Source organism: Lontra canadensis, unplaced genomic scaffold (assembly GCF_010015895.1).
Source record: "Lontra canadensis isolate GAN:19392208 unplaced genomic scaffold, GSC_riverotter_1.0 scaffold96, whole genome shotgun sequence".
Taxonomy (NCBI): domain Eukaryota; kingdom Metazoa; phylum Chordata; class Mammalia; order Carnivora; family Mustelidae; genus Lontra; species Lontra canadensis.
In genome coordinates this window covers 1,457,049-1,479,930 of record NW_022631090.1, presented here as the reverse complement: position 1 = coordinate 1,479,930, position 22,882 = coordinate 1,457,049, and the positions used below count along the sequence as shown (strand labels likewise).

At 43.8% G+C, this 22,882-nt stretch overlaps 1 protein-coding gene across 5 annotated transcripts in view; it reads right to left on the bottom strand.

Annotated features, from left to right (window-relative positions):
- The window catches only part of MID2 (midline 2), a 100,397-nt gene that overhangs the window by 55,462 nt on the left and 22,053 nt on the right, over positions 1–22,882 (bottom strand). For all 5 annotated transcript variants that reach the window (XM_032837161.1, XM_032837156.1, XM_032837157.1 and 2 more), the window contains one exon: positions 17,609–17,704. In XM_032837161.1, the coding sequence (XP_032693052.1) occupies positions 17,609–17,704 (96 nt within the window). The remainder of the gene's footprint in view (positions 1–17,608; positions 17,705–22,882) is intronic.

Genomic DNA, 22,882 nt, shown 5'->3' with positions numbered 1-22,882 from the left:
AAAAAAGAAAAGAAGAACGGGGCGCCTGGGTGGCTCAGTGGGTTAAGCCTCTGCCTTCAGCTCAGGTCATGATCTCAGGGTCCTGGAATCGAGCCCCGCATCGGGCTCTCTGCTCAGCAGGGAGCCTGCTTCTCTCTCTCTCTGCCTGCCTCTCTGCCTACTTGTGATCTCTGCCTGTCAAATAAATAAATAAAATATTTAAAAAAAAAGAAGAAGAAGAAGTCAGTTATTGGACAGGACAAAGACAGTCAGAGTCTCAGGGATTAGGGTGTGGGGGCAGCAGGAACTATAGAGGGAGCTACTTAAAGACCAACATGAGGCTATTTATTTTTTAAAGATTTTATTTATTGATTTATTTGAGAGAGAGAGAGAGAGCATGAGCACTGGGAGGGGCAGAGGGAGAAGCAGACTCCCCGCTGAGCAGGGAGCCAGACATGGAACTCTATCCCAGGACCCTGGGATCATGACCTGAGCCGATGGCAGATGCTTCACTGACTGAGCCACCCAGGCACCCCCAACATGGGGATATTTAATTGCTTAATCAAAACCACTGATTTCTCTGACCTCTTTCTGTATTGAGGCAACCCGAACCCTAAAGACTCAATGGTTTTATTTGCTATAGGAATACAAGGCCTACCAGATGACATCCATGAGTTCTGTTGACCCTAACCCTAATCCAGTGGGAGCTCCAGCTCTCAACTACTGCCTGGCATCCAAGAATTTTTCTCTTAGAGAGAGGACAAAAAAAAAAAGGCAAACGTAGGTGACTGAATTCAGTAGCATTCCTCAACAGCATGGCAGAGGAAAACTTAGGAAAGCCCCATCTGCTCCCCTGTACATTTCTAGTGGGAGTATAAATTGCCTTGGCGAGCAGAGATTGTTGACAATATGTATTAATAACTTTAAAAATGTGCCTTTGCTTTAAACTGTCAGTTGTACTTCTAGGAAACAAATATTCTTAAAAATAGAGAAATGGTAAGACAAAAAAAAATACAGTGTGAAATCAACAGATGAAGCAAGTAGGTTTCACACTGAAAAAATAAGCAAGGATAGAGAGGATTTTTTTTTTAATCTGCAAATAAAACAATGTAAAAGTCATCTAGAACTTTGTATCCTGTAGAAAATATACCTTATTCTCTTCTATTCATGGAACTTTGACCACTGATCATGTACTTAGCCACAAAGAACAATATAACACAGATTTTTAACAGTAGAGATTTTATAGTCTACCTTCTCTGATCAGAATCTTGTAAAATAAGAAAATAACAAAAATATAGACCCTTAAATCCTTAATCACTAGGAAATTAAGACACACACCCCTATGTAATTTTAGAATCAAAGAGGAAATCGAACCTGAAATTCTTTATTTTATAGAAAATAATGAAAAAACACACTTAATAAGATATCAACAGGATACAGTTAAAGCTCTACTCAGGAAAATGTATAAAGATTGAAAATAAATGAGTTAATTTTTCAACTTAAGAGAAACTTGAAAATAATGAAATAAATGAAAATGAAATAAATGAAAAGAAATCAGAAGAGAGGATTTCATTTTTAAAAAGCTGAAATTAATAGAATCAAATTGAAACTATCATACAAAGAATAATTAAAATCAAGAGCAGTTTCTTTGAAAATCCTGATTATGGGAAAAGAGAAAGGAAAACAAAACAAAAAACACAATACTGACAATGGAAAGGGGATATACTCATAGACAACAGTGTGCTGGTAAACATTTAATAATTCACTCTCAAAAAAAGCCACTATTTGTAGTGCTTGCTGATTTCCATGGTGCAAAGACTCCCACCATGGTGACTTTTAAGCAGCCAATCCAAATAAAAACTCTACCTAAATCATAACTTTTAAATATGCTAAAAAAAATACCAAAACATCATACTAGATGGGAAAAATGCTAAAGTCCTTCCCAGATCATGAATAAGGCAAGGATGCTGAAATTACCACTGTCGTTCGGCAGTGTTTTAATGTTTCAGCTGAGGCGAAAGAAAATGAGAAAATTAAATAGTTGGTATAAATATTGGCTTAAAAGAGAAATAAGTGCTTCAGATAAGCCTAAGAGACTCTAGGTTTGTTTGGTGTTTTTTTGTTGTTGCTTTGTTTTGTTTTGGGGGGTTTTTTTTTGGTTGGGGTTTTTTTTTGTTTTTTTTTTTTTTGTTAAGAGACTTAATTTGGTAAGATTGTTGTATACAAAAAAATACATAAAATCAAGAGCTTTTCTCCATATGCTATTTTAAATGGAAATAGAAAAGCAACCCATTCACAACAGGAACAAAAGTCAATCAGAGAAAGACAATTATCTTATGATCTCTCTGATATGAGGAATTTGAGAGGCAAGGCGGGGTGGGGGGGGCGGGGTCCTAGGGTGAAGGGAGGGAGGTAAACCATAAGAGACTCTTAATCTCAGGAAACAAACTGAGGGTTGCTGGTGGGAGTTGGGGGGGATAGGAAGTCGGGGTGATGGACATTGGGGAGGGTATGTGCTATGGGGAGTGCTGTGAATTGTGTAAGACTGATGATTCACAGACCTGTACCCCTGAAACAAATAATAAATTATATGTTAATTTTTTTAAAAGATCATAAAATGCCTAAGGATCAATTTAGTAAGAAAGCTATTATACCTATTTGAGGAAAACAATAAAATATTCAAGAGAAGTTCCCCAAAATAAAACTTACAAAAAATGCAGAGATATACCATGATTCTGATTGGGAAAATTTATCATCATTTCTTCCTAAACTTAACAACTGTAATACAGTGATAATCACAATCCAAATTGAGTATATTTTGTAGCTGGATAAAATTATTTTAAAGTTCATGCAGAGAATGAGAACAAAATATCCAAGAATAGCAAGAAAATTATGACAAAGAAGTAGTGGATATCACCAAATATTAGAAGTTACCATAAATCCACTATAATGAAAATAGAAGGTATTGGCATATGAACATCAAATTAAATGAGTGGAACAGAGTAGAATCTAGAATAGGTCCAAGTACATATGGAAACCCAACATAAGGCAATGGTAACAAATCCATTGAATGGGATAAGGACTGTCATATGAATAAATGGTCTTGGTATAGTAGCTATTTATCTGGAGGAAAACAAAACTCAATATCCTACAATAAGCTGCAAAACCTTATATCCTAAAATAAACTCCAGATCTATTAAAGAATTGAAATACAAAAAAAAAAAAAAAGAAAGTCACTAAAAATATGAAAAGAAATTTAGGGAGGGGAGACCTTCCTACACAAGCCAGAAGGAAAAAAAAATACAAAAGCTATACAAGCAAATAAATGGCAAACAAAAAAAAAAATCACAACACAGTGACATAAAAGGTTTATATCACTAATATAATGATACATTAGATAGACGATAGATCGATCGATCGATCGATCGATCTCTAGTCGCCCCTCACCTAAGCAGCATACTCTCCCTGGGCATTTTCATTTTCATGGTTTTAAGTGTGAACTATATGCTGATCACACAAGCATAGACTGATTCCCCTTTAAATTCACAGTGCCCAGGGGCACCTGAGGGGCTCAGTCAGTTAAGCACCCAACCTTTGAATTAGGCTCAGGTCATGACCTCAGGGTCTTGAGCTCAAGCCCTGCATCGGGCTCTGTGCTGGGTATGGAGCCTGCTTAAGATTCTCCCTCTCCCTCTGCTCCTCCCCTCTCCCTGCCCCCCCATTCATGCTCTTCCTCAAAAAATGTATAAAACAAGCAAACAAATAAATCAGTTCATAGTGTTCAGCTTCACATGGGCTCCCAATGTTTCCTACTGATCCTATTATTTCTCTTAACAGCTCTCTCTTGATCCATGCAGTGGATTCGACTCTTACAGTCCTCCAAGTTCCATCCTCACCACTTCCTTTCTCACTTATAGTAAAAACACAGCAAATGATTTTACATTTTTCTTCACAAAGAAAAAAGAATTCACCCTAGAGAATTCCCTCCAATTCTCACAACAAACCAATAAACAAACATATCCGCCTCCTAAACCATCCTTCCCTCCTGTCTGTTACAAAGAAGCGAGATCTCTCGTCCCCTACTAGAAAGTTCATTCCTCTGCCTGTGCTCTGCATCCCATCCTCTCCCGGTCCTTGCTTGATTCATCTTCCCCTCTCTTTCCTCCACTCAACTTCTCCCTGTCAAATGGCTCCTTCCCACTGGCAGTTAAAGATATTTATGTCTCTCCTCTCATTAAAACAAAAAAGATCATTCATTTACTTCTTCTGTAAATATTATACTCTCTTCCCTCAGGTTCCATGGCCCTAATTCTGTTAGTTGTCCTCTGGTCACTCCAGCTCTTTTGCCTGTGCTTTAAGATGCCAGTTTTCTGAGAGTTCTAATACACAACTCTCTTACGGGATCTCACCCACTCTCTTATGGGATCTCACCCACTTCTAAGGCTTCAATACCATCTATATGACAGTGCCTTGTTTATCTTTTATTTTTTAATTTTTAACTATCCAGCTATCTAGATATTTAACTATCCATCCACCCAACAAATGTGCACCGAGCACCTACTATATATACACCAGGCACTGTGCTATGACAGCCACCTACCTGGTCCCTCCATCTTCGAACTTGAATCTTCTCAATGTGGTCTTAACCCAGCAGCCAGGCAGCATAATCTCTTTAAAGACACGCTATTCCCATGCTTGAAATGGCTTCACACTAACTTTCCTCTGACCTTGGGATGAATTCCAAACTTCTTAACAGGAGCCTTAAGGTCTTTTGTGATCAGGTCTCTCCCTGCCTCTCTAAATCTCATGTGCCATCACATCCATTGCATAAGTCACTTAGTTATCTGCATTTCCTCATCTGAAATAAATGGGGATAATGACAGTGCCTATCTCAGAGGTAGCTGAGAGGATGAAATGAGATAATGTCTGTGAAGCACATAGCACAAGAGCACATACTATGCATCAGGGAATGGTGGCTACTGATGATATAGGGACTATCATGTTGCATTCTTCAGCCTCCCGCTCCTCTGAACACTTTTTTTTTAAGATTATTTATTTCTTTATTTGACACAGGGAGAGAGATCACAAGTAGGCAGAGAGGCAAGCAGAGAGAGAGGGGGAAGCAGGCTCCCCACTGAGCAGAGAGTCCAACACAGGGCTCAATCCCAGGACCCCAGGATCATGACCTGAGCCAAAGGCAGAGGCTCAACCCACTGAGCCACCCAGGCGTCCCTCCTCTGAACTCTTAACAGCACGTGCAGTTGGTATCACACAATTTCACACTCGATAATGTCCTTGAAGACAAAGACAGTGACTTACGTACCTGCTCTAGTCCCCAGAGCACTTCAAACTAACTAAGCACACAGTGGAGTTTAATAAATACCTTCTGATCAAGGTTCACAGAGGAAAAAAGTGACGTAGGGCTTACTGACTCTCTATAAGGGTAGCTGCTGTTTAAAAGACCATAAATAATAAACACCAAAACCCAGGGAAGGGGGGCACCTGGGTGGCTCAGTGGGTTAAAGCCTCTGCCTTCAGCTCAGGTCATGATCCCAGGGTCCTGGGATCGAGCCCCCCATCGGGCTCTCTGCTCAGCGGGGAGCCTGCTTCCTCCTCGCTCTCTCTCTGCCTGCCTCTCTGCCTACTTGTAATCTCTGCCTGTCAAATAAATAAATAAAATCTTAAAAAAAAAAAAACAAAAACCAGGGAAGGTCATTTGCTTTCACCTACTGAGCTAAGGACACATTACTGGGTTAGCAGTTGTACAGTGTGTTAGCATTAAACATGGACTTACTGGAGGTCAGTGGTTTTCTTCACATGGTTTGCTGCCAATACCCTGTTTTTGACAGAAATGGAGTATAAAAGCATGAAGATGTTTAATTCTACTCCCTGGCGTGCAGACAATATACAATTTGCCTACTCATGTGTGAGATCAGATTTTTTTTCTCTTTGCTTCTTAAATATAAATGTTCTCTCTGTGCTACCAATATAACATAGAACCCATTTCATTCGAAAGCCAATGGAATCCTCTTAAAATAGTTCGTATTCCTTGGCTGATGACTGGGTGGCAATCAGAATCCCAGAATAGCCCCAGGAAGCTAGAAAATTCAGAGCTCTTCGGATGCTAGAACACCCCACAAATTTGGCAAGAATTCCATTGTGTGTGCACTCGGTAGTAAACTGGCACACTGTGATTGTTTTCCCCTTCGTTTTCACATACTTTCTGACTACCTCCCATTTGTGATCCTCTCTTGCCTTGTCCTCTCACCTTCTCTAATCGTCCTCGTGTCCTATGACTGCCTCTCCACCTGACATGTTTCTAGGAAGACATCTTTGTGAGCTCCTCTGCCCGCTGATCTGTGCCAGTGCGCAATTACCCGGATATAGAGTGGGCGTGGAGGAGCTAAAGGTGGAACTCTGGGGCTCTATAGGACATGGACTCCCATTGGTCCAATGCAATTTTGTAGCTAAAGCTTTACTGGTTTAGAAATTATTCCAAAGCCAGTGATTGTCTCGTGCCTTTGATGTTGCTAAGGAGAAGCTGGAAACAGGCATGGGATATAAAGGAGATAAGAAGAGAAACCTGCTCTGAACACAAGAGACAACACTTCCAATTGGGGGAAACAAAGGCAGTCTCCTCCAGTTGTGTCCAGATTTCTCCCTCTTTATGTGGAAAATACCAAGGGTTTGTGGAGAACCCTCTGAGGGAAAAAACGACAACAACCACCAGAGGTCAAAGAGGACCTCATGGCCCAGTTTAAAAACTAATTTTCACACTGGACATACATTCTTCTTTCCACATATGCCCTCTTAACAATATCATCCCAAAACAAACACACACACACACACACACACACACACACAGACATGAGACGAACACCAGGCTGCCATCTACAAAACAGACAGATGCATATAGCAAGTGCAAAGGCATATAAGATCATGGGCATGCTCTATGAAAGCGTATCATCACAAAGGCATGCCTAGGGCACCTGGGTGGCTTAGTTAAGCATCTGCCTTCGGCTCAGGTCAGGATCTCAGGGTTCTGGGATCGTGCCCCACATCGGGCTCCTAGTTCAGTGGGAAGCCTGTTTTTCCCTCTGCTTCTGCCCTCCCCCCACTCATACTCTCTCTCTCTCTCTCTCTCCCTCTCAAATAAATAATTTTTTTAAAAGGCACACTCACATACTGCTCCAGATACACACCAGGCCATTCCCACATGGACCCACACTCACATAACACACCAAGACTGGTTATGCAGATAGACATCTATCCTCACCCTGACCTTAAGCACAATAATCAGCAACGTGCAAAAGGCGGTACGTAGAGCCACTGACTGACGAATCTTGTCAGCTTTTTCGCTTCACTTTCAATACAGCATGTGGTTATAAGAGAGGGGACTCCAGAGTCTGGCTGGATGCCAACCCTCCCTCTGCCACTTATCTGTGACTTTCTGCAAATTAGTTACCTGCCCCGCGTCTCAGTTTGCCCAGCTGCAAACTGAGAATCGTAACGGTACTTCCCACACCAGGTTACTGTGAGGATTAAATGAGCTAATGCACACCAAGCCCTTGGCAGGAATGAGAGCTTCCAGAACTGCCTGAGAATGGGGTACACTGGGATGGGAGATACAATCTGAGAGGAGTAGTGGGCAGGGGCTGAGGTGTGGAGCAAAGAGCTGATTCCCTGGGCATACGTGCACTTCTCAATAATTTCCACCAAAGGACAGGGGTCCACGATTATAAGTGACAATGGACCCACTCTTTTATCTGAGGAAATCTGTGTATTTGCAGGTTTGGGGTATTGTACTTATGCGTTGGCTGTTTCAATGTGAACACTGAGTCCGCTTTTGAGAGTACATCTTTGCTGTCGACCTCTCCTGTAACTATTAAGGGGAGCATGTGTGGTGTGGAGACCGCTTCCATCTGGCAACACACTCATGCACGAGCCTTGAAGGAGGACCCCACCGAGCCATCTCGGGAAGGAAGTGCATGTCCCACAGTAAACTGCCCGTGTGACTCGGAGCTGTGTCAGTAACCTAGAGCTGCCCGCTCTATTTTCAGCCCTCACTTGGGTCTCACAGCTCAAAAATAATCAGAGCAAGTACAAGTGCCTTGACAGTGGACGTTTCTGCTTCCTTCCGCCAACTGCAGAGGCAATCCTCCCTCTGCTTCCCTGTGAAGGGCTGTGAGGACAGAGCTGCTCCGGACTCTCAGAGATCTGTTCCTGAGAGGCTTGCCATGGACCAAGCCTCCAAAGAGAGCACTGATGCCTCTACAGCTGTTTAATGAAGGGAGAAAAAAAAATGTCTAACTTCTCACATCCTTGGGTTCGTCATCTGTAAAACAAGAGTGCCACCAGTGGTACCACGGGGTTGTGGAATCAGGGACAAGAATGCCTCTAGTATGGATCATTAGGATGCTTTCCCACTCCCAAACCCTGCTCACCCTTATCACACAGCTAGACTTCTCTAGACAGGCAGGGGCAGAAAGAGCATTTCTTTTTTTTTTTTTTTTAAGATTTTATTTATTACAGAAAGAGAGCATACATGAGTAGTGGGGAGGGGCAGAAGCAGAGGGAGAAGCAGGCTCCCCGCTAGGCATGAAACCCGACTTGGAGCTCAATCCCAGGACCCTGAGATCCTGACCTAAGCAGAAGGCAGATGCCCAACCTACTGAGCCACCCAGGCACCCCCGGAAAGTGTATCTCAATGGCTATGTGCATGTCTGTTGTCACGGTGGTGGCTTTTTGTCTTTGTTCTGGTTTGGTTTGGTTTTGAGGGGGTTACATTGAGGCAAGAAAGATTGGAGGTAGGTAGGGGTAGAACTGGAAACATTTAAAGGGACAGAGTGGGCTTGACAGGACCTTCTCTTGAATTATTAGAATTCCACCAACTTTCCAAGGGCATGCTGGAAATGGGGAACCTGGGTGGGCTGGGCAAAGAGTGGAGCCAAGAGGGGATCCAAAATGAGGCAGGTGTTCTGTCATTTGGTGAGTAACCTGGAATTTTCACACTGAGAAACGGGAACTGGAGGAGGAAGCAGCAGATAGGAAATGGGGCTATAAAATGAGCTCCACTGCACCAAAGAAAGTGCAAAAACAGAACGAGAGTGCGTGCCTCTATGAACTGTTTTGACTATGAAAACATGACTCCACCAGACAGCTTATATGTCCTACAGATGTGGGGCAGGAGGAGAGGAAAAACAATATTAATCTAACCCATTTTAGCCTTACAACCTGCCATGTGTCCATACTCTCCAAATGTTTCAAACGCAGCAGTTCACGTCCTTGAATTTTTTATTCTGCTGGAATTTAGCAAGAATTGTCAAAGAGTATGTTTGAAAAAGAATGGAACGCTTTAGATGACTGAAAAATTATAAAGCGCTGGCTTTCCTAGTATAAAAATAGGCTCTGCCCACACCTTGGATTCCGCAGTTGATTTGTTTTTCATCTATATTAAATGTCAATTACCATATACTTAATAGGATTCAACATAATACTCTGAATTAATCATTTCAGTGGTATAAATGAATGGACTGACTAGGTCACTATGCACTTATTTTTCATTGTTCGTGGAAATCATTTTTCCCATCTATAATTCCACATTGGTTTCAAAATAGCTATTTTATTCTCACCAGGTGCTAGTAGCCCAAATCCTCCTCGGGAGCTGTTAAGTAGGCTCCACTTGCTCTGTGATCTCTCACAAAAATCCAGAACATTTTGGCTACTAAACCTTTTTAAAATCCCAAAGAACTCTCTTGTTTTAAAACCACGAGAAATGAAAGTATGTGTCCCCTCCCTAAAACTTTTTTTTTTTCTTTTTGTCTTTGCTTAGAGGCAGTAATCAAGGGGGATCTGGACAGGATAATAGGTGAGTTTACTTAAGTATCAAATTAAAGACTCCCTTCAATATTCTTGCAGAAGGGCAGGGGACTTTTTCCCCACTAGGTAAAACTTAATTTGGTAACTGAAAACGAGCAGCTTATGGAGCGCGAGACCCCTTTCTACTGGGCCACGTTTGCGGAGATGCAGGTGGGTCATTGAATAGGGTCATATGGCTGAGATCTCCGACATTTTTAGCGCTGCAATTCGCTACACCGTCCTTCCTGAGGAGCGTTCTAGTTCATGTACATTAAATTTGAAATTGATGGTGAGCATTCGGGAATCACTGTCCTCCTCACCCTCAGAAATAGAGATAAATACCGCTAGAAGTCTGGAGGTCTGGGAGAGGAATCTCTGGCAAAGGAGTGGTGCCCAGAAATACCACTCAGTACTACAACAGCTGACAGCTGCTCCGACTCTTCTACTCCTCTCACCACAACAGGAATTACTACGACCATTTATTGAGCCTTGACTATCCCAGGCACCGTGGCAAGGGCTTTGCATGTAGTACATTTCCCTTTAAGGTAGGATTAGTCTAGGTTCTACAGATGATGAAACCGAACACGGAGTAGTTACACGCCCAAGGTTACAACAGCGAGCGGGACCCCCATTCATCCAGTTCCAAAGCTACCAGGGCGCACTGCATCCAAGAACCTACGTACCATTTCTGGAAGGACAGAATTGTAGAAACTGGGGCTTTGGAGCTAGGCAAGAGGGCCCTGGGTTGGAAAGGTGGCTGGAAGCCAAGTGAGAAAGGGAAATGAGGCACGTGTGGTGTGAGTCAGAGTGGACCTGGTGACTCCTGCTAGCAGCTACCCGGTCACAGAATAAACGACTAGAGCTTACATGTGTGTTTGTGAGTCAGATTGTCCTGCACTTCAAAAGGTTGATAACCACCACTCTACTTCTCTTTTTCACCTCCGTCATCAAACCCCTGGTGGTCTGCATTTCCTTACAACTTAACTTTCTCCTTGACCTCTCGGAGTCTGCCTTCCATCCTCGCCTTTCCGCTGAGCCTTCTCTCTTAGAGGTCACTAATGATACCTTCCCATATGATGTTGCCACTACTGCAGGGGCCTCTATCAAACCTTCCACACCTTGAAGGCTTCTCTTCCTTTGCTGTTTTGATCCTCTGTTTTGCCAGTGCTCCTCCTCCCTTCTGTTTTTCATTTCTCCTTTGCTTTCCTCTGGTGTTCCCATACCTCACTCGCACCCCTTACTCACTCCAAACCATCCTCACGATGGGCCAGGAACCACTGGGGATGGACAAGAAACATCAAGAAGTGTGTGCCTTGGCTTTGTCAAAGGAAGCACAGCGGGGTGGTCAGGGACCCAGGCTCTGGAGCTAAAGCACCTGGATTCAAACCCCCACTCGGTTACCTCCTAGCAGCATGACCTTGCTAAATCGCTTTCAATCCCCCTATATCTCAATGTTTTACCTGTAAAGCAGGAGTAATAATAGTGTTTACCTCATCGAGTTGTTGGAAGGATGAAATAAGTTTCCATATATAAAGCGCTTACTTGGAACATAGGAAATCTTCATTAAGTGTTATTTATTATAGTCTGTACGAAAGCAATTTCTAAAATGTTGATTATTTCCACAAATGAATTATTTACTTCTGATATTTAAATTTTTTTAAAGATTTTCTTTATTTGAGAGAGAGACAGAGAGAGTGAGCACGAGCATGAGACTAGCAGAAGGGCAGAAAGAGAGGGAGAAGCAGACTCTCCCTTGAGCAGGGAGCCTGATGTGAGGGTTCCATCCCAGGACCCCAGGATCATGACCTGAGCTGAAGGCAGACGCTAAGCCAACTGAGCCTCAGGTGACCCTTAAATGTTTTTAAAAGATTTAGTTATTTTGAAAAAGGGAGAGCACACAGGTGGGAGGGGCAGAGTGAGAGGGAGAGAGAAACTCAAGCAGATTCCTTGCTGAATGTAGAGCCCGGCACGGGGCTCGATCTCATGACCCTGATATCACACACAACCTAAGCCAAAACCAGGAGTCAGATATATAACCAACTGAGCCACCCAACTGCCCCTCTGATATTTTAATTTTTAAAAGGTACACCATTCGTCAGTAATCTCATAAAAAGTTCCACACTCTCCACTTATCTCGAGAAGGTCAGCTTGTTGTTGAGCTGATCTGTCCTGGGCCTCCTTGTTCTCAACTTTCTCCATGGCTTTATGTGCCACTTAAGTTCTGATGAATCCTAAGTCTTTCTCACTTCCCCAGACCTCTCTCCTGACCTCCAGATCCAGCCAGCCAGCTGCCTACTGGGCATTTCTTACCTATCCGGCTCACAGTGCGACAAACCTCTTGTGTCTAAGAAGACCTCCAATTGTATTTCCTGACTTACTTAAAAGGCCACACATCCATTCAGCGACCCAAGCCAGAAACCTGGGGATCAGCCTACTATTCTCTCACCCTTTCACCCATCACATCTAACTGATCACCAAGTAATACTGATACAGGAGTGTTTTAAATGTATCCCCTCCTCCCTAACGCTACTACCACACTACCTTAGGCTGGGCCTCGGTCCCTCCCTGCATCAGTAAAAGCCACGTAACTGGTCACTTTGCCATCACTTTTGATCTTTGACCCCTGTTCCACTGGGGAGGTGGTGCTACAGCCAGAGCAATCCTGAAATGCAGGTCTTATTCGGTTATTCCCCTGCTTTAAATCCTTCCCTGGCTCCCCGGAGTCTTTAGGACCAAGTTCAAATACCTACACAAAGCCAACAAGACCCTTCATTATCTAGGCCCTAGCTACCTCTTCACCTCTTGCAATGAATGAGTCTCCCGTCACGTTCTAGCTTCACCAAGATGTGCCCTACACAGCTCTGTGCTCTTGACCCTTCTGTGTGCTTCCATGGGGTCCCCTTCACCACCTAACCTCACTCTCGTTGGCAAAATTCTACCCTTATTTTTTTTTTTAATTTCCATTCTGCTGTCTTTCCTAAGTCCCTCGGGCAGACTTGGGTGTTTTTTTCTCCACGCTAGCCTGTCATCTCACACTTACCTTCGTTGCAATAATTACCACTTCACATCGTATTTGACACTTTACCTGTCAGGTAAGTTCCCTCGAGTTGAAGACAGGGACTGTTTCCTATTTATCTCTACCCACCCAGTGTCTGCCCAGGGCACAGCATACCATTTTGCCCATACGACGGGCTCTTTTATACCTCTCTGCTCTCTGTCTCCGTGGAGGGAGTCATTTATCTTTCCTCCCTAAACATTTGGCTAAAATGCATTTTATCTGTGATATTTTTCCCTGATTACACTGACTTCCCTCTCCTCACTCCTTCATTTCATCATGTCCTCAGGGCTTGGAGAAGACTCTTCCAACAAACAGATTTGTGCTTTAATGCTTTCGATTCGATTCTTGCTCCTAGCTCAACCACTCTGAAACGTTTAGGGAGCATCTGCTGAAATCATCCACAGAAGTGTGGTTTTAAAAATTAATTTCCGTTCAAACACCTATTTTTTTTAATGCTTGGAGAAGCAGTCAGGCTTCTTGCCCTTCCCAAACCAAATACCCTGTCAGTGCGCGATATGGGCAGAAAGAACGGAGAACACCGAATCATCTACAGTGAGACTTCTGAAAGCAAATGAGGCGAAGACTGAACTAAAGGAAGCCACCCAGCTCCTTAAAATGCTTCAGAAGGACCAGAAAGAAATCAATCTGCCCACGGGACTTCTAGAATGGACTAACCCGTTGGACTGCTGAAAACAGATGTCACACAAAATATCCAAGAAGATGCTTTCGTCAGCTCGGTGCCCTGAAACTTACCCAGGAGACTAAAGAAGTAAAAATGGAAAGGCTACACTCCCTACACTGCCCGCTGCTTCCTAAATACTCCTCTTTTTTACTAGAAACTATATTTTCCCGAGCTTGACTCAAAAGTTCTTGGAGGCCAGTAATAGCATATGTTTCTTTTATAGTTCCCAAGTTGCCCACCCCACTAAATACGTAGTGTTGGCTCAAGAAATGCTTTGTTGTCCACTGACCCATCCCCAAGTACTTAACTATTTTTCTTCCCCTCGATATTTTCAGGAATGCTTGTTATTCACAAAAGAGCGCAGTCTTGGAGGCCAAGAGGAAATATTCATCTGTTGGTATACATTTTCCCTTGGCTATGCATTAAACAGAGATTTCCTTTGGAAATGTAAACAAAGGATGCCTGATGAGAAAGGACAAAGAACTATATATAGAGATCAAGTGGCCAGAGTGTGGGGGGGGGGGTCAAAGCATGGCCCTCCCTTAACCAATTTAAAGGAGTCTTCCTTCTGCTCCTGCCTCCTTCCCATGCTCTCTAGCCCCAACCAAAAAATAGTTTCCAACTGCCTATCCCCTGAATTCTGGAAGCTGGGCAGCAACTGGAACAGGCTGATTTACTAAGGAATTCAGCTAAAAAATCTGTGGTGATCCTAATCTCTGTTTCTGTAATAATAGGAAGACTGCAGCTTTGTTTACTTTCTGCGGAGAATAGAGAACAAGAAGAAAGAACCAGGAGAGAGGCAGTATTTACAGCCCCTTTATGAAAAGTCAATCTAAGACAAAAACATTTGCAGACAATAAGGAAGGGGAACAGGTTTGGCAGGAAAATAGTCTATTCCAGTTTTCTCAGAAGTGCCTTAGCTGGTCTCCTCCACCCCCGCCCAACGTGAAAGGCCTGGTTCACACTGTGAATAGAGTCTTTCCCTATAGACAAAGCTGGATTCGATAGAACGCCAAACACACAAATGCACACGCGCGCGTGCGCGCGCGCGCGCACACACACACACACACACACACAAATTCACATCACCCTTTAGTGTCTGGTTCTCATGACAGCCAGTCTCCTACTATTTATTTCATTGTGTAAAGTATTTAGAAGCATTTATGAAGTCTCAATTCCCTTCTTTAACTGCATTTTTAATCCCGGGGCTTGTTCCAAAGCCTTCTGGACACACAGGCTCTGTGCTGAATGAGTATAATAAGTACCCTGGACTCACCCTATTATTATGGGGAAGTTTAGGGCACATCCCTAACCTTTCAGAAGGGATGATGTCATAGAACACAGCCATGCTCTTCCATAAACCATCTTGTGGGCTTTCTGTCAAAGACAGAATCCTAAACTGGAGGGCCTATGGAGTTAACTCCCCAAATACTCTCACCCTTGACGTGTAACATCGGATCTCGTGGTTCTTTGGCAACTGTTGGTTACCAATTTTATGTCATTGTCTCTATTGCCCGCACGTGTATATTCGTAGTGGGGTGGATTTGTGCGACCTATAAGCCATCCGAAGGCAAATATAGTGCCCGCCCGTGCTGTTTTCTTTGTACCTGGTACAAAGCCGTGCATAAGCAAGTATTGGCAAAAGGCGACCTTTTGTGTGGCAGAGCAGACAGCGGCCTACGCACTGGATTTAACAAGCATCTCTAAGGGAGCCTCTTAAGCCTCTCCTTGGCTGGTTCATCGCAGGACGGCTCTTCCCTCCCATTTGGTTTGTACCTGGCAACACTGCTGTCATCTTTTGCAAGGCGCAAGCCAGAGGACCGACTTCAGAAAGGCACTGTTAAGACATCGCCTGTTACCTAGAGGGCCAGAATAAATCCTCCTCTATTAACACAAGGATGCATTGTTTTATGAGACTAGCTCCTCCTTGCTGCTTGAAAAGAGTGGGGCCCTGAATACAAAGGTCTGGCGGGTGCAGTGGGCGGGGAAGGGCTGGAATCGGGCTCTGTCTGGGTGAGGCTGGTCAGAGTGATCAACTTCCCAGGGGTGGGATGATAAGATGTCAGAGAGGTCTCAGGGCAAATAAGCAATGAAAACAAACTGCTTACTTTGCTAATTTGACTACGACTTACACTATACTTAATAGTCTTTTTGATGAGAATGAGGAAGGTGATAATTATAATTTCTAACAACGTTTTATTCACTATTAGCTGTTACCCCACCCTCAGCCATGAGAATTCTAAGCCAAGGGATCCCTTATCTTGTCTCCTGCTTACAATACTTCCTTGTCTCTCCACCAGTGTGGGTTTCTTATACTGTAATCTGACAGCATAATCAGAAGCTTTGATAGAGTGGAACAGAGAGGGAGTCTGAGTAGCTAAAAAGCACTTTAAAATGCCTTCTGTTTTGTTTCTCCCCACACAGTAAAGGATAAAATCAAAGACCAAAGAAGAGAATAAAAAATGTAGCTCGCAGAATCATGACCCGTGAAATCTGGAAGACACATAGAAGGTCAGGGAATCAGTTGAATCCCTTATTTTCACAGGTAAGGACCCTGAAGCAGAGTTGCTGGGTGACTTACTCAAATTCATATCACTGGTTAATGGCAGTGTCAAGACTGGAACCGTATTTTGTAACTTATATTCCAGGGTTCTTTCTTTCCATTCCTTGGGCTTCTTCCTAACTGTCCTGCTATATTTCCACAATCTCGCCCCTGAGTTTAACAGTGTCCTCTACCCCCTCCATATAGCACCACTCTCCTCCACAAACGGAGTGCCCAGCAGGGATTAAATTGTTATGGTACGCTCATCATCCAAGTACACCCTCCTTTAAGAAATGCAAGACCTGGGTATTGCACTGAGGAGGGCATGTGCTCTGATACGCACTGGGTATTATACTTAACTAATGAATCATTGAACACTGAATCAAGGACTAATTATGTACTATACAGTGGCTAACTGAGCATAATTTTAAAAAATTAAAATTAATTAATTAATTTTAAAAAAAGAAATGCAAGGCCTGAAGACATCCAATTAGGAGTGCTTACTTGTATAAGACAATTCTTTTTCTTACTAGAAGATTCTCACACTCCCTTAAGTAGAAATCCCTAGGTAGGATTTACCTTGAACCACCACATTTATCTGTCATACAAGGAAGCTTAGAACTAGACCATGAGGTTGTAAATAGAATTAGAAACCTTTTCATCCAATCACTGCCCAAGAAAAATGCTATAACATTTTATCTGACCCGCTTTAGACTTGAAGCCTTACGGTTACCTCTTTAACAAAACCAACACAAAACCAAATGCTATAGCTGAGGTCCCGTACTCTTGAGAAAGAGAGAGAAATAACATCTCTTTTTCATTACATCCACTGAACTGATGAAAACACTGACTCCTCTGTAAGCTCTGCTCTTTGATGTGCCCTGACGTAGGTAACAGGCTTCGAAAACCTTAGACTGGTATGACACTTTACAATTCACAGACAATTTGAACAGAGAGAGCATTTGTTGATGACAAGAGCAAGTGGGATGGTGATGAGTGAGGACCAAGTGAGGTGCATGGGGACAAAGGGAGGAGAGGCTAAGAACAGGAGAAGCAGTCCTGATAAGTACTCTCACAGACACGATACTGCCCGGAACGAACCTCGCCCTACTCCAAGGACCCTGGATTCCCAGCTGCCCCTGTGAAACCCCAGTGATCTCTTTAGGGAGCTAAGATGTCCAGTTTGATGAGAGAAGAAACACACTGCATGTTAGATTCTCATATTGCCTGCCACTTAGAAAGGAGAACGGATTACCCCCTGGACTGCTGTCTCCCCAGTTCATCGCCCCCACCCATCTATTTCCGTTTAAACAATAGCCATCTGCCATTTTTCTTGGAACAAGCATCCTAAGGGAATGAGACTTCCCAGAACTATCATTGAGCCCTTCACTCCAAATGGCTGAGCTACACTCTTGACAAAACTCAAGTATACCCCAAGGATCACCTGATCCAGTCCCCTGAAAGAATCACAAAAGTTTCCATTACGTACCTCAACTTGCTGGCAGATCTGTATTAGTTTGGCCATTTGATTTTCTAGTTCACTGTTGCGCTTAACCAGGTTGGTGAGGTTCATCTCCAGAGTTTGCTGCCATCGATGAGAGTAGGAAGCCAAAGGGAAACAGGGAAGAGGGGAAAAAATAAGAAACGTTCAGTGAGCTTGAGAACCGATATTAATGTAGAGATCATTCAGTCGGTTGACAAAGAGTCAACCGACTCATTTCAAAGAGACACTGAGCACTTGCTGTGTGGGCCAAGCACTCTCCTAGGAGCTAATTCATAACACTGTGCATTTGCTCCAGGCTCTCGTTATTGCAGGAAAGATGACATTGATGACTTCGTGAATGTAGGAATTTAATGATATTAAGACAACTTTATGTTTTCTACAAGATTTTTAACTTTTTAAAGTATTTCATAGTATTTCATTTTGCCTTCACAGTAACCCAGGGACATAAGGAGAAGAGGTATTATCCTCTCTTTTACAGATGAGGAGACTAAGGGAACTCTGTTGAACAAACAGTACTTGCAGACACTATGCTAGGCAATTTCATCTAATAACCTTAACAGTCCATGAGGTAGGCTACATCAGCATTGAGGACTGAGCTTCAGAATGGGGGCAAAGTGTTCTTTGCTGTCCTGTAATTAGTAGATGACAAAGCTGGGACTAGAACCCAGTTCTCTAGCCTTGGTCACAGCTTTGTCCCAGCATTCATGACTTTTTCTTTTTTTTTTTTTTCTTGGAAACATTTGAGATTTATCAGTAGGTTCCTTCAGGGGAAAAAAAAGATGGTATTTTAACTGTGAGATTCATCAAAATCGAACATTGTATCTCACAGCTTCCCTCCTTTGGCCCTAAGGAATAGTCCCTGGAGATGACAGACTTCAAAACTTGATGCCTGGTGTATCAAGGTAGGACGCCCATTGCTTAGGATTGCTTACTGGGACATAGATGCTTTCACTACATTACAAGCACTTTGCAAATCTCTTTAAAATAACAGAAGTACAACAGTACTCAGAACTCTCAGTGTATTTTCCATTGAGCAAGCTACTCCCTCCCATCCCTTATGTGGAAAAAAAAAAAACCAGAATGTTAGTCACTCTAGGTTGATAATGGGCTTTTATATTCCTTCCCATTCCCAAGTCTTCGGCTCTGGTGGCTGCTTCTCCTCTAGAACCAGTCCCCAAATCCACTTCTCTCTTACTCTCCACCCCAATACCCCCACAAAGTCTGTTCCAAATGTAATACCCCATCTTCTTGGCCCTTATTCTGCGAACATTCTGTCCCTTGGTTGTGTACACTGCTTTGTTGCTGTCTCCGTAGCAAAAAGTCCATGTTTTTTGATAGGAGGGAATGGGGCGGGGGGCAAAGGGAAGTGGGGGAACAGGGAGAGGACTCATGTACTTGGCCCCTTTCTTGTCCACTAAGTAGCTATGTGTGGCTCCTTAGTACTCTTGGCACTGGCCCATGAGTCCATCCCAGACAATGTATTCCCACAGACATATGTAATTCTAGGATGAGCGGTCTGATCTCCCTTGTTCTCAAACTGGATTATGAGAACCAGCTTAATCTTTGCTTCCCTTCTTGCCAGATCTCCCTTGGTTTCTTTGGCTTTATTCCCATGGAAGTGATTTTTCCCCATCTATTCCACTGTTCTTGGATTGGGCACAGGGTCTCCCCTGGCTTCTTTAACTCCCCAACCAACTCCATCGTGACCTTCTCCTTAGCAAGGTTAAGCCAAGTGTAGAAGGGAGAAAGAAGGGCAGCAATTGTTGATTTGGACACGCTCTCTAAGCTAAGTAGATGTCATGAGATAAAAAAAAAAAAAAAAAGAAATGGCAGAAGTTCAGAGATTGAATACAACAAAAGGTAATGAGCACCTGCTCTGGTGAGGGGGCAGTGAATTCCAAGAGAAAGAGGAGGGGAAGCAAAGGTGGGTTTTGAAGGACAAGGGGGATTTTAACAAACAGAGATAGAGGAGGACGGGATGTTCTATGCACAAGGAATAACCTGAGTGAAAGGGAATAAAGTATAAAACGGGCTCAGGGAAGAGAGGTTGAATTTGGCTAGAACAGAGGGTACAAGCGAGGGCAGGGGGCAAGGTTGGAAATGCAGCTGGAGGTCCTGTTTTGAAGGTCTCAAACGCCTAGGTAGGGAGTTTATACCTATTTTTATTTTCTAGCAGTGGGGACTTGCCAAAGCCTTTGGAGCAAGACAATGACATAATCTGGGCCACATTTATGAACTCAACCTACCAGCAATAATGTGGGACAGACTGAAACAAGAGAGCCTAGGGGCAGGGACACTGGCTAAGAAGAAGCTGTCATGTTCAAGGCAGTTGGTACTGCAGGTCTGGGCCAAGCTGAGAGGATAATCGAGAGAAACACGTTTCGAGAAAGGACTTGTCACTGTCCACTGCGCAGAGAGGACAAGAAATAGGAGGACTAAATAAAAGCGGTTGGATTTGGTAATTACAAGTCACCAGTGACCCCTGAAAAAGGCGTTTCAGTGGGGTTTGGAAGCAAATGCAAAAAGGAACAGAGGCAGGGAGTCCCTCAGTAGTGACGACGTGGAGGTGGCAAGTGTGGACCCTTCTTCAAAAATCTGGCTGGGGGGGCACCTGGGTGGCTCAGTGGGTTAAAGCCTCTGCCTTCAGCTCAGGTCATGATCTCAGGGTCCTGGGATTGGGCCCCACATTGGGCTCTCTGCTCAGCGGGGAGCCTGCTTCCCCTTCTCTCTCTGCCTGCCTCTCTGCCTACTTGTGATCTCTCTGTCAAAATAGATAAATAAAATTTTTTAAAAATCTGGCTGGGGCTGGGTGGGGTGTTAAGACAGAACTATGGTTCAATGAAACGATCCAGCTTAGGATAGACAATGGGCATTGGCAATGGGCCCCATGAGTTTAAGACTTCCACTAGCACAAAGGTCCAGATTCCCAGATCAATGGAAACCTCGTGTCTCATCATTGACGATACAGACCGAGAAGGTAGAGAGGTGATGTAGGCTGATAAACTCTGAGTAGACACAGCGTTAGAAATCTGCGTTTCAAACTGTAATGCATTTCCATTCAAGCACAGGATTCCATGGGGAAAATGTTTTCTAACAAGTCCATGCAACCTGTTGCAACACTTGTCGTGAAACTAATAGCCTATACATAATTCATAGCGCTGAGCAGGACTAAGGGTCTCTGCTGTGTGTTCCTCATTTATGGCCCAGCACCAAAACTCGCAGCTTCTGTAAAGCCACCGAAAATGAAAATTAGGGCTGAACCCATAATTTGGGATCTGGTTTGACTATGGACCTTGGGGTTACCGTCACAATATGGCAAATGCTTCTTTTGCTCGGACCCCCTAGCAATTTGCAGAAAGCCAGCCCATTTTAACACCACAGAACGAGAAATGACAAGATGACTCTAATTTCAACCTTACTTCATTAATATGAAAATGCTTGGAAAAATAAATCTTTGGCTAATGAAAACACCATCTGTTGATGGCTTTTTGCCACTGTTTTCTTACATTACGAGACATAATTTGAGGAAAACCCCGAACATTTACTTACTCACTTCCTCTTTATTTGCAAGGAATGAAAGCCTCCTCTCAAACTGGAATTGATTCTCGATAATGAACATATGCAAAGGGAAGCGGAGAATTGCTGCAATTATGCATTCCGTTTCCTCACTCTTCCTTATCATGCCTGGCACTGGCGAATCATTTAGAACTAGAAATTAGGGGCCACTCTAGGCTCGAACGATTGCATTGATTTGGCCAAGTAATTCTCTTGCCTGTGCTCTGGCTAAGGAGACCAAGAGAACACATGTACGTATGTGTCTGTGTGTCAATGTGTGTGTGTGTGTGTGTGTGTGTGTGTGTGTACAGTCTGCTTATGGAAAATTAAACACATCTTTTTGTTGTTGTGTTGCTGTACTTTGGTTCTGAAACACGGGTTTGTTTTGTTCTTCTCTTGCGTCGTCCAGTGAATCCCTGGGCCCGGCTCCCTCTGTCCAAGCCTCATTAGCGTAGCTTTCTCAGAACAGCTGAAACACGACAAAGAGACAGCCAGAGTGGCAGGGGAGATTGGAATGGAGATATGTGCCTGGAGGAAACAGGGAGGAGGGGGAGGGGGGTGGGGGTGGGGGAATGGGAGGTTGGCAGGGAAGCAGGATGAAGCTCCCATTTCCTGCCACAAGAGGTTACCTCTGGGTCCTTCTGTGCTTCCCCTGTGTGAGGGTCAGAGAAGCCATTTGCACCGCGACACTGAGACCCTAGTCACCTCCAGATGACGACACCGTTACAGCTTCCATGGAATTGTATACGGGTCTTAGCAACGTAACCCAGGTTTTAAAAGGCCCAAGAGAGCTTAACTGACGGTCCACACCCATTCCGGTTTTTCATCCGAGTTCCGCTGCAGTTGTATCATGTAGACTTGGCCTGTTTGGGCTGAGTTCTACCCTTCACAAAAAGGAGAATGCTGGCCATTTCTGAGATACCAGGCACAGCCTAGTCTTCCAGGCAGCATCCCATAAAAAGAAATGGCTCCTTTAACCCTCTCAAATAATTGCTGGCGTGTTTGTTTTTTAAGATTTTTTTAATTTATCTGAGAGAGAGAGAGAGCAAGAGCACAAGCATGGGGGAGGGGCAGAGGGAGAAGCAGATTCCCCGCTGAGAAGGAGCCCAATGCAGGGGTCAATCCCCAGACCCCGGGGATCGTGACCTGAGCAGAACGCAGAGGCTTCGCCAACTGAGCCACCCAGGTGCCCCAATTGCTGGTTTTTATTATTTTTTTCCATGACTCTAGACACAGGTGGTTTCAGATAACTTTCTCACTGGCTCCCTCAAGTAACCAAGCTATCCGTCAAAACATTGCCTCGTCATTAAAGCCAGAGGTTCCCCTGATGGCACAGGCTCTCGACCACTATTGCCACCTGTCATGCTCCATGAAGGCACACGTGTTCACACATAGGTGAGCACACTGACACACCCCTACCTGACAACACTCGTCTTGAAGCCTAAAAAGGGGTGACGCCTGCCTGTACTATTTAAACCTGTCGAAGTGCCACCGGGTGCCTGCAAATTCTTTTGCTTTCTAAAAGGCAGGAGAGAACAGTATTTAAATCTACACAAGATCCCAATTGTTTTGATGTGGGAATTGACCGTTGGGGGATGCAGGAAGAAAAGGGAAGGGAAGAAAGGCCAATATACCCCAAACCTGGAGCCTTCCCAACTCACAGAAGACAGCTTCTTCTTTAAAAATGATCTGAGCCAGTGACCC